Below are 12110 nucleotides of genomic sequence, written 5' to 3'. Positions count from 1 at the left end.
AAAATTTAAAGAATTATTCCAATCATATGGATTTCCAGGTAAAAGATAGAAAGCTAATGAAGCATAAGAAAATACATTAACACCTAGCTAAGTTGTCTACACCTAAAAAATGCTCAGGAAGCTTGTGGTGCTAGGCAGCATTTGGATTATGGAATCTGAACCAAGGGCCTGAGTTGGGCTCACACACCTTTTGCTCTCAGATATCATCCATGCAGAATCAGATACTATTCTGTATATGTTTGCAGGCTCTTCTATGTTCAGGATGACTTCATTGAGAAGTATGGGCAAACTATTATAGACTATGATAGCACAATAGGAACAGTCTCAGAGTGCCTCTTGGACATGGCAGAAAAGTTAGAAATGGCGCCCAGAGACTGGAAGAAATTTGAAATGCTGATTTTCAAGCCTTGAAGTAAGAAAAGTTTGGAAAAATCCTCTGCAAAACCACCCTTCACCTGAAAGACACAAATTTGGTTGGCCACAAAAAGCTATCATTAATGGTAAGACCCATCCTGGCAATGGGCCCTGCTCACCCACAATTTTTCCTTTGTTTTGGCCAATTGGATTTTGGGGGTCAGATTTTCCTTGGTGTGCTTTTCTTAGCAGCAGACAGGGAGCTTTGTGAATCCAAAACAGTTCAGTTATATCCACTTGGAGCCACATCACAGATGTTCTCTACATTGTACAACTGGTAGAAAGTGTGGACAGCATACTCTCAACCCCAGTTCTCAAGTTTTTCTCTTTGACTTTTAACATTTCAAATGACCACAAACAGCAAGACCAGAAACAGTAGTACATTCCTGGCATTTCAAATGACCATGATCCCAGTTGGCATGCAAGAAACACTTGCCAAGTCCCCGCCAAGATGCCTCAATTCAGGGAAATGTAAGAGTTGTTTTGACCAGTTAATGAAGTTTTCTCTCATGCTTAGCCAGGGTCCCCAATACTTGGGTTACACCATACACAGGACCTCTGTTTCTGAAAACACTTAGTTGGTTTCTCTAAAACAGACTTTGACATTTCATTCCAATGGAAGCTCTGATTTCTTTTTGTATTATTTTCCGAGGACCCAATTGGAAGCAGTCAGGGTTTCTTTCCCCTGCTATGCTATGACAATCTGAACATGGCTTTGTTCAATTATCATTAGATATTTACATAATTGTCATTATGGCATCCAGACAGTAGCCATTGAATTCAGGTCCTGAGATATCAACTTTCTCACAGATAAATCTTGGGGGTTATAGATGAAAGAAATCATTCCTATTGATTTCTGGGAAAAGATATTTCATGTGATTTTTGTTGCTTTTGTGTGTTTGGCTGGCTCATAGTCACAGAAATTGAACAGTATGTTTGTAGCTTTTAAATCAAAAGAGTTAACTGGAAAAGCAACTACGTGATTATTAGTAACTCAAGTCCCCAGAGCAAGGACTCGGTAGTATTAGGCTTGATACTGTCAAAGAAACATGTGAGTGATGGCTGAGGTTTAGACTAATTGATGACATCTTGTACTTCAAGTCTATCCCCAGCTACTGGTGTCACTTCCAGAATCTGCGTTCCTGTGTCTGAATGACCTAGTTTGAGCTGACCCTCATTGAATATTTATTTGAACACTTCTCTGAGAAGTGTTGAACACTTTGCCTGATCATACATAGGGATATTTATTGATATCCCTGGGACTCATCTTTCCTTACTCATTATTACCTACATAGTTCATGTACCAAACTTGTAGACTCCTTTCCAGCTATGCCTGTGTTGATGGGTCCCAAAGGCTTACAGATGCATGATAAATGAGTGATACCTTAATTAAGACACACATATTTTATAATGCAAAGGAGGCGAGAGACTGCTCTTAAAAATCCATACTCCCTTGGGAGAAATAGTATCATTGAGATGTTTCAGCTGAAATATAAAATGAATACATACATCAATATTTGCCAAGGCAATTTTTTTTCATTTTAATCCATTAGTAGAATTTTTGAATAACCACCGCATGTTAATAAATCTAAGAAATTAGACAAAAATGAATGCCAGATTGTGATTTGTATTTTCCAACCTTTTATCATGGATAGAAAATAATAAAATCTTTTGGTGTTGACAACGTGCTGTAAGGTTTAAGCAGATACTCTTTGGGCATTTAATACTTCAGAATAAAAAAATAATTGAGAAGTCAATAAGTCAATGTGATGCTGTTCTACAAAATTCTTAGAGGAATTTGATTCAGGGAATCAGGGTATATATATATATTTTTTTGCAATAATCATTGTAGTGGTAGTAGGCACTGAATGCTGTCAAAGGTATGCCTGGAAACAATTAGGCAGATACAGTGGAATTTGAGTTGAATTTAGTGGACCAGGTGATCCAGAACCTAGAGAACTACTACCACATAGTTTGACAAGACAGCGAAAGGATAAAAGTATGCACACCTATGCAGTTCTCCAAATTTGGAGATTTTCGAGTTCATGCTCTCCAGTGAGAATATTCCCCAGGGGTCTTTGTCAGTATTCAAGGCCTACAGACTTTTGTCCTGAAATTTTCTCTTGTGCATATTAATTAACATGAACTGAATAATTCTGAATGCTACCTAGTCCCATTGGTCTTCAACAAAAAATAAAGAAAAACCAGATATTACAGTTTCTGTTCTTTGTTTTTCTGGAATGTTTGTAAAGGATTATCTTCATGAAGTTTTACCAAGTTTCTCAACTGATGCAAAATAAATACATGCACTAACTGACTATACTGACAGTTATCTACAAGAAGCTACTGACCTTCAGGGACACTGACATAAGGCACATTAAAGTCATACACATTGGTGTGACATACTTAAGCATCTCAAATCTGAATTTCTGAAATTTCAGTGTCTTGGGGCAGGATTATTTTCATATAATAGCACAAAGGCAGCCCTTCACATCAGCACTATTGCTGTAAGCACATAGTTGATTAGGTGACAGGAGAGAATATTCTTATGGTCCTAAGAGGAAAACTTTGAGGAATTAAAAATAGAAAGGCCATACAGTCTTACTTAAAATTAGATGCTAGCAGCTTCACCTTTCACCCATATTTTGAAGCTCCAATTTGTAGTTGAGGGAAATGATCCAAGTCTGTGATAGTCCAACTGCATGACTTCAGGGCCATGGCTCTGTATCGAGTACAGATTGTTGCCTCAGTGATTATGGATACCAGGTGTCATTTCTTGACAAACAGATGACTGATGAGCCATCAGGAAAATTTCAAGTTTCCACAGATAGCCTATTTTCCAGTCTCCTCTTAATTATATCCTCATAATAATTGTTAGAGCAAGAGACATAGTACTAGATAATGTTGGGTTGTGGTTGAACTATGTGCTATTTTTGTAGTTTGAAGTTTATGATTCCAAGCTTTGATATGAATAAAGATAAACATATGATAAAGACTAAATAATAAAGAAAATGGACATTTCTTTAATCCCCCCCCATTCTCTCTCCTCAAACACAGAATTGTAATCCTCCTGCACTTGCCTCCCATGGCTTGAATTCTAGGTGTCTACCACTGTTCTGGAGCCTGATTCCTGAGAAAATCGACTTAACAGGCAACACAGGGACTTTACAAGGAACGCTTTGGCAATCCTCTTCCCACTGTGCACCCTGAGAACACTAGTGATGTCTATGAATGCCTTTTCTTTGGGTGATTTGTATGATTCCGAGTAATCAATAGAAGTTATGAAGGTCGCCAAATACCTAGGAATTAGAAGGTAGAGACTCACTTTTCAAACCTTCACCAGACTTGGGAACCTTACATGTCAACAGCGCTGAGTTGAGGAAATGAAGTCTGTTTTTTGATACAACAGTTGCAGTGAACTTAGCTGGTAAAAGCTTTTTAGATGCACTGGTGTTTAAAACTAAATATGTTCACCATTTAAAAATGACAGCAGAATCCATGCAAGGGAAGAGAAACTATATTCTGGGTCTGCTCAGTACACATTTAAGTGAATGGACAATTCTTCCTGGACCTTTGAGCCTTTCTCATCTCATTGATAAAATTAACAAGCTTATTTGAAATAGAGCAAATAGTTCATTGAATTATTTCTTATTTGCAAAGTTGTATTTGAAGATCTTATTGTATTATAATGTTATATTTATCCCCTAAACTATTTATTTAGACTTGTTCATATTTAAATTATATATATGTGTGTGTTTGTATGTGTGTATGAGTACAGGCACTCATGGAGAACAGAAAATGACTTGAGTTCCCATAGAGCTTGGGTTACAGATGGTTTGAACACTGTTGACCAAACTCTGGTCTTCTGAAAAAAATTTAGCAAGTTTTCTTAGCCACTGAGCCATCTCTTCAGCCCTCTGAACAGTTTACACACACACACACACACACACACACACACACACACACACTGGCACGAACAAAACACCATATAATTTGTTTTCTTGTATCAGAAGATTTGCAGAATAACTTCCACACAGTAGGTGCTTAACACATAGGAAAATTAATTCTGTGGTTCAATGAAAGAACAAGTAAAAGCACGAATCAATGTTCTATGTAAAATGTAAAGTGCTTTATAAAAACACAACAGTATGAGTGTACCATAGGTAACACCCCTGATCTCACAATCTTTTCCCATAAGACCTTCTTGGAAAACAAGTTCCCGAATAGTTTCCACGATCAAGTAAAAACGGTGATTATCTAGGTGGCAGAAATTCTTCAATAAACAGTATTAGTTTTCAAATACCATTGAATAGAAATGGAACAAAGGCAGAAAAACATTCAAATGACAAACATAAATAGCACTGCTAACTGATGACCACAGCTGAGGAGGTGAGAGAGGGGACACATAGGGACCCTATCAGGGATGGAATTGGAAATAGAACAACAGGATTCTTAGGACAGTAATAGCATAGAAGACTATTGCTTCAATGCTTCATACTATAGCACACAGTGTGTAGAGATCATCCTGATAGCAGGTGAATTTAATTTTTTCATGGATTATGACTTCCAGATGCTTAGTTGTCTTAATTACTTACAGAGGAATGTAAGCCATAGCAATCAAAAGGAGAAAAAAAAAACAATTGAGAGATTTAAGTTCAAAACCCACTTTTGACACCAATGATAATTATTGTACCTATAGAAGCCTTTGTTTTCACGTCAGTAAAAGGAACAGGTTGTATGAGATGCCTTCCCACACTATGTATTATCTGGACATGAGCATACTTTAAGGTAGTTTTATTTTGTTTATAAAGCCTGGCATTTGTAGAATTTATATCAAAAGCAAGTTTCCTCCATATTTATATGGAATTATGTCACAGTTCCTTGCTTTTTAATAGAAATAAAATACATAAGAGATAACTAATGTTTACAGTATCATCTATTTTGCTTTCAAAAGAACCTCTGCTAAGATGCTGGGATTCCTGAGCAGAACAAACAAAGAGGCACAAAGTGACTCCAAATAAGAGAGAGTCCAGGCAAATGGGGATACACAGGTGATTTGGCAAATAAGACAACAAGGCAGGAAAAAAAAAAACCAAAAAAACAAAAAAACATGGTCAAAAAGAAACTCAAGCAGGTTTTCTATTCACTTTGACACTTTCTCAAGAATTTATTGCCTTCATTGTTTTGAGTTGCCTTTTGGATTGATGGACTATTGTTCCCTTGTGTGCACTGTGGTGCTTGCCTTACAGATGTGCTTTATAGACCACTTCTCTGTAAGCTTTCAAGTCTTGACATCTGTATTAATCGGTCTGTAAAGTTATCTTGCAAAAAAGGCAGGAAAATATATTTAATTTTTTTCCAGTGTGAAAATTGAGAAGTCGAAGTGGTTTTTCAAAGGAAATACCATGAAGATGCAAAGCCATGTCAACTGGTATTCTCATTTCTTTATGAGGCGTCTCTTATATTACAAGAAAATAATTGTTTGAATATACCTAAGAGCTCTCAAATACCCTTGCTTGCTTGCTTCCTTTCTTCCTCCCTTCCTTCCATTATTTCCTTCAAAAGCAAATAGTTCAATTGAAACATTATGGCATGTTACAGTAAAACTTTTTTCAATGATAGAAGTGTCTGTAGCCCACAATGGTAGCCATGAGCCATGTGTGGCTATGAGTCATTCAAAATGTAACCAGACAATTGAATGAAAATTTATTTAATTTAAAGATCACTACCCATAACTGGCCAGTAGATATAATAGTAGACAGCACCACTTTAGTTCATACATTTCAGAGTCTACCAAATACCCTAAAAGCCTTACTGTAATAATATTTGTTCTCAGTTGTTCTTTGCCTTTAACTATTCTCTATTTGTTAATGTCCCATCACAAACATGCCAACAAGTGGCCTGTAACATCTTGTTGGTTGATTTGTAACTCTGATCACTGATTACTACTCATACCAATAATTAAGATGACATAAGTAAGTTCCTTTGTAACCCCATTTCTCTGATTTCCTCTAAAGTTGTATGCATCCCATTGTCATTTTTCTCATAAAAATGCCAGTGCTAATCTTCATTCTCACAAAATGTTGACTAAGGTGCTTGTGTCTACCCTTTGTAATGCATAAGTAAGATGAAGTCCATGCTACTGGACTCCTTTTTGAAGTTTTTGGAAATCCTCTATGCCTTTCCTTTGAAGAAAACAGGAATCAAGAACAAACCAGAAGCACAAACAGAACTATAATGTCTTAGCAAGAAGAGATTCTCCCAATATTTCCTCTCATTCCTTGTGGATTCAGATAAGCAGAGCTTATATTCTCTCAATTATTTTTGAACATTTTCGTAGAACTTAGCATCCTTTTTGCTTCCAATTGTTTTTCTCCTGTTTCTTGGTGCTTTGGTATACTGAATAATTTAGAGGGCCTTGTGCATTTATTTAACAGAACTATTGATTATTTTAAGTCCAACTGGAAGATGGGCTTTGATGGATATAAGGTTAATGTTACTGCTTGAAGGAATTATGCAAGGAGTTAAAAATATATGCAAAGATATCTAGCCAGCTGCCAATCTGTTGCTTTTAGAAGCCATGATTATTGCCAAAGTACATGAAAGCATCCTTATCTTGCCCTAAAAGGAAGTTGTCTATGTGTACCATATGTGTCTGTAGAATACCAGCTGCACCAATTGCATTGGCAAGTCAATTGGTTATTGCTTTCTCACCAAAACTGTACCGACAAGAATAAACTGAGATATTGCATATAACATGAGCATAGCTAGGGTACAGGTTGTCATCACATCCTGTAACCATGTTCCTCTTCTATCTTTCTCTTCTGACATTTTAAACCAAGGTTAGGGAAAAGTTAGCATCGTCACATACTTGAAGTATTTGCAAGTATAAAGTATAAAGCAAAATGCATGTGACAGAAAAGAAGCCTTGCTTATGGAAAACAATTACCTGGCAGGCAGCTGTCCAGTGTAGACATTGTACCCAGATTGTAAACTGTCAGTGAGGTGTTACTGGTAAGGATATTTGCTTCGTGAAACGTGAATCTGCAAATGCTGAATGTTGTACCTTGTAAGAACCAGAACTTTCCTTGGCACAGAATGTGAAAGTTTTACTGGGCAAGCCATTTGTAGAAATGTATGCCACAGTACCTGAACTCATGTTTAGGGGCATGGTTTGCATTGACCTCTTTCCTCCTTGACTGGTACCTTTCCCTTCTTTATGTATGGGAATTTCCCTCAAAAATTTGGATTTCAATCAGAGTATAATTGAAAACTTAACTTGAGGGACATTTACAACTGCTTCTTTGAATCAAGGAGGGATGGGTTGATATAAATGGTACGGGGGATGCAAGAGGAGGCAAATGATGCACGCTGCAGCTAAATGAACCACTTCTGGAAGTAACATAAAAATATTGAGGATTATCTTACAATGTTATGGAAGGAACCAGTGATGCATCTTGCATTTGTTTTGTCTTGATGACAAAATACACTCTTTAGAGCCACAAGAGCCTGCCTTGTGTTAGTTATAAACAAAAATATATTTATATATATATTTATTTATGTAACTACTATGTGCTTTAAAGAAAATTACTGTGTGATTCAGCAGGGTTATTTCATTTCTTTTTATGTTTGTTTATTTTTTGTTTTTTTGTTTTTTTTCCTATCACCAGGGATATGTTGACTTGAATGGGACAGGGATTGACAATGAGTTTTTCATATAGACATGGTAAACTTCACAAAAAAATCTCCTAAGATATTTGTCTCAAAATATGATCTCACGAACATTCCTCTTAATTCTGTCCGTTTTCATAAGCCAAGAGCAAATGAGGCTTCATAGAACTCCAGGTGGGAGAGGAAGCAGCACCTTAGAAGGCATTTTATTCTTCAGTGAGAGAACGGAAACCTCACTGGCTACTCCTTCCTCTCTGGTTCTTAGCTTAACATTAGGGAATTGTGTTACAGCTCACAAAAATGGTATTCATTACCAAGAAAGAGGCAGGCAGAGTTTGAACTTCTGAACAAATGAAAGATTCATCCTACAAAGTAATGAACTTGTCTGCACAATGGCATCTAGAGCAAAACATCAAATCCTTCTGCTGATAGTCTTTTTGGAAAAGATAGAAAACCCTCCATCCATGTTTGGTTTTGCTCTTGTGTGAGCTATTGTTCCCTGCAATCTTGAAACATTCACCATTGCTCTTTTCAGTGACAGTGTTCAGGCTTTGGAACATGATTATCTTTGAGACGTCAGAGAAGAACATTTGAACCAAAAGTGTAGATCCCTTGTGAACTAAAGCTTTATTTATTATCATATTTTTTCCTTGATTCCTTTGCAACCCTGCACCTAAACCAAAAGCATCGTCATCTCGTCACACTCCTGGCAAGTCCACAGGAGATGTTCCTTGTGAACCATGGATGTCATCCCACTAGGGAATTCTTTATTCATTGTACATGGTGTCTCGTACAAGTCTGAGTTTTCCTTTCAATGTTCCTGGGCTGGGCTTGTCCAGAAATCTCGTCGTCGCCCTTCTGTCTACAGCAGTTTAGGGCTCCTTTGTGTGTGGCTGTGGGTTGTGTGTCTGTTTGTCTTAAATGCATAAGCAAAGTTTTAGTCTTAACACCTGTAAGCCAGTACTGGTGCTGCTCTGTCCTAAAATTTTAGCACTGCTCTGATACAATAAAACCTTCTTTCTCTCCAACTGGTTCAACTTCTGCATAGGCAGGGTGTCCTGATCCTCTTCGAAACTTCATTGCTGGCCATCTGCTTGGGCGTCTCTAAAACAAGAAAATATAGAAACAATGAGCACAACAGTGAACACTTATCAGTGATACATGTTTACCAGGTTCTGTCTGTAGAATGCTTGTCATACTCAAAGTTTCAATTCCCAGCATCTTGCACATCAAGTATAGGTAGCACATTCCTCTAATCTTAGCTTCAGGGAGGTGAAGGCAGGAGAATCTGAAGTTCAAGCCCAGCCTGTTACACATAAGTTACGATATTTTCTTACTATTCTATGTTGACTTCTTAATGCACCACATTAAGTGATCTACTACAGTAAACCCCACTGGAATTGATTTATCATCCTCTGTAAGGTCCCTGAGCTTTGAGTCTCCATTTTGGTTCTACTGATGCCTATCAGATAGCAGACTATCGAGTATATCTCCTCCCTGACAATTGTAAGTTTCTGAAAGGCAAGGTTTAATGAGTTCTTTGTAATTATTTATGTTTGAAATGTGCCAAAATAAAGAAGATAAACTATGATTTTAATATTTATTTACTGATTTCTGAATGAATGTATGTGCCCACATGAGCTTATGTGCACCACATAAATGCAGGTGACCACAGAGGCCAGAAGAGTCCATCTGATGGCCTGAAAGTGGAGGTATAGGAGGGTATGAACTACTTGATATGGGTTCTAGGAATCAAACCTGGCTCCTATATAAAAACAATGTTCTCTTATGATAAGCCCTCTCTCCAGTCCATTAAAAATTCATTAAAAAGGAACTAAAACAAAGCCTCCACTTTTTGTGAGCAGAATCTTCTATGTAGCTCAGGCTAGCCTGGAACTTGTGAAATGACTACCTTTGTCTTCCAAGTGCTAGGAGTAAAGATGTGAACTTCCACATGTAACCCTGATGTAAAAATCTCTTTTCTACAAGTCAATACCAAAATCACTTCCTTTGTCATTAATTCACTAAAAAAGTATGGCCATAAAATTCTCTAACCATTCCTATGAGTTGGTTATAATTAGCTGTTAGATTTACTAGCAGATAAGATAGAGGAAATATCACTCAGACTTGAGAAATCATTTATTAAACTAAGTACATCTATTTATGACTTTTAGGTCCAAACATTAACGGTGTCAAATCTTAAAAATGGGACCCATCACTAAAGGTTGTGAACAAACTATGAAGCCTATGAAGTTAATATGGTATAGTAGACACTAATTCTAAAACACAGGCTATTTGTATTGACAAGAGAAGCCTTCTTTTCCAGTTCTCTGTCTATCAAATTAACCCACTGTGATTTTGAAATAGATGTGCTGAAATGAATTATTAAGCTACAGCCAGAGAAGACACTAAAATACATTTCATAGCCACAGTGACATTAGAAGTGATTACTCCATTTATCAAAGTGTCTGCAATTTTGTCGTAAATAAGGCAATAAATATTGAGGGGATCTTATTCCTATGTAGAGACTTTTAATGCAAAAGAGGTTAAATATCAGTGTTCATATAGCGACACTTGGTATCTTGCTCTTCCTAGATTTGCTAATGACATGCCAACATCAATGATTAATGGCTGTGAGGGAAGTATTTCACATCAAGCAGGAATGGATATTAGTTTTATGTTCTGGAAAAATGCCAGATGAGGTAATTATATTCTGATTATTAATAATATTATATACTGGCATCATAACACCATGCAGCCAGAAAGTCTGACGTTTATTAGCTGATTAAAGCTCATGAGGTAAGTGATACTGGATGCTCCTTGGTACCACAAAGAAGACATTAAAATTACCCCAGGGAGCAGCCCCTGAAGTGGGCCTGAAGATCACCTTTGACAGGCACATACTGAGTCTTTCCCTGAAGCTGGGTACTGTAACTCCTGGCTATTAAATATTTTACAGAAAAGACTATATGCCTTATAGCTTACTATTTATAGTCTGACATAACTTCAGAACTGGGCTTCTCTAAAGCCATGGCTTCTCCAGGCAAACAGCACTGTTAATTCTTTCCTTTATTTCTATTTTTGTAAAAGGGAAAAGAGTATAATGGCCCCTGGGTCCAGCTGACAGGGCCACCCCAGGAAATAGTCCCTGTTCCTCGAGATGTATAGGTGACAAGCATACTGAGAATGACACTCATGTACGTTACTTGCTAGTATACTCTCCTAAGCATGGTTTTACCTTATACTAGGTATTCATTTACGTTTTTTAAAAACTAGCAAAACTAGGAAGAAGCAGCTGAGATTAAAATGAAATCTATCTACTCAAAAAATTAATTTTGCCCATGTTTGAAATTATTTCTTAAATTCAATAGTTTAAATATACCCCAACCAGTGTTTGTGGACATGATCTTACTTTCACCTTACTCTTTTTTCCATTAATTAATTTATTTCTTCACTTTACATTCCTATCACAGCTCCCACCCCCAGTCACTGCCTCACAGAGCACATCCCATTCCCCCCTCCCCTTCTGCTCTGAGAAGGGAGACAGCCCCTGGGAACCAACCCACACTGGCACATCAAGTTACTGCAGAACTCTGCACAGCCTCTTCCACTGAGGCCAGTTAAGGGAACAGGATCTACAGGCAGGCAACAGAGTCAGGGACAGCCCCTGCTCTAGTTGTTGAGGGACCCACATGAAGACCAAGCTGCACGTCTGCTACATGTGAGGTCATATTTTTGGAAGCTATTATTTTATTTTTATTTCCTAGTGCCTGGGAATGAATCTGGGCCATGTACATGCTGGGCCAGTTGCTGGCTCAGGAATCTTCCTCAGCTTATTTTAAATTTCTTCTTCTTCTTCTTCTTCTTCTTCTTCTTCTTCTTCTTCTTCTTCTTCTTCTTCTTCTTCTTCTTCTTCTTCTTCTTCTTCTTTTCTTCTTTCTTCTTCTTCTTCTTCTTCTTCTTCTTCTTCTTCTTCTTCTTCTTCTTCTTCTTCTTCTTCTTCTTCTTCTTCTTCTTCTTCTTCT

The 12110-nt window shown here is 37.3% G+C and overlaps 1 protein-coding gene across 4 annotated transcripts in view; it reads right to left on the bottom strand.

Annotated features, from left to right (window-relative positions):
- Positions 1–4359: 4359 nt before the first annotated feature.
- The window catches only part of Plxdc2 (plexin domain containing 2), a 375390-nt gene continuing 367639 nt past the window's right edge, over positions 4360–12110 (bottom strand). For 2 of the 4 annotated variants that reach the window (XM_029470939.1, XM_029470933.1), the window contains exon 15: positions 8694–9189. In XM_029470939.1, the coding sequence (XP_029326799.1) occupies positions 9073–9189 (117 nt within the window). In that variant the 3' untranslated portion in view covers positions 8694–9072. Of the gene's footprint in view, positions 9190–12110 lie in introns of all 4 variants that reach the window. The other 2 variants (XM_021154117.2, XM_021154114.1) reach the window with 2 other exon arrangements.

This window comes from Mus caroli, chromosome 2 (assembly GCF_900094665.2).
Source record: "Mus caroli chromosome 2, CAROLI_EIJ_v1.1, whole genome shotgun sequence".
Lineage (NCBI taxonomy): Eukaryota > Metazoa > Chordata > Mammalia > Rodentia > Muridae > Mus > Mus caroli.
Note: the sequence above shows the minus strand (reverse complement) of the source record. Positions and strands in the feature narration are given on the sequence as shown.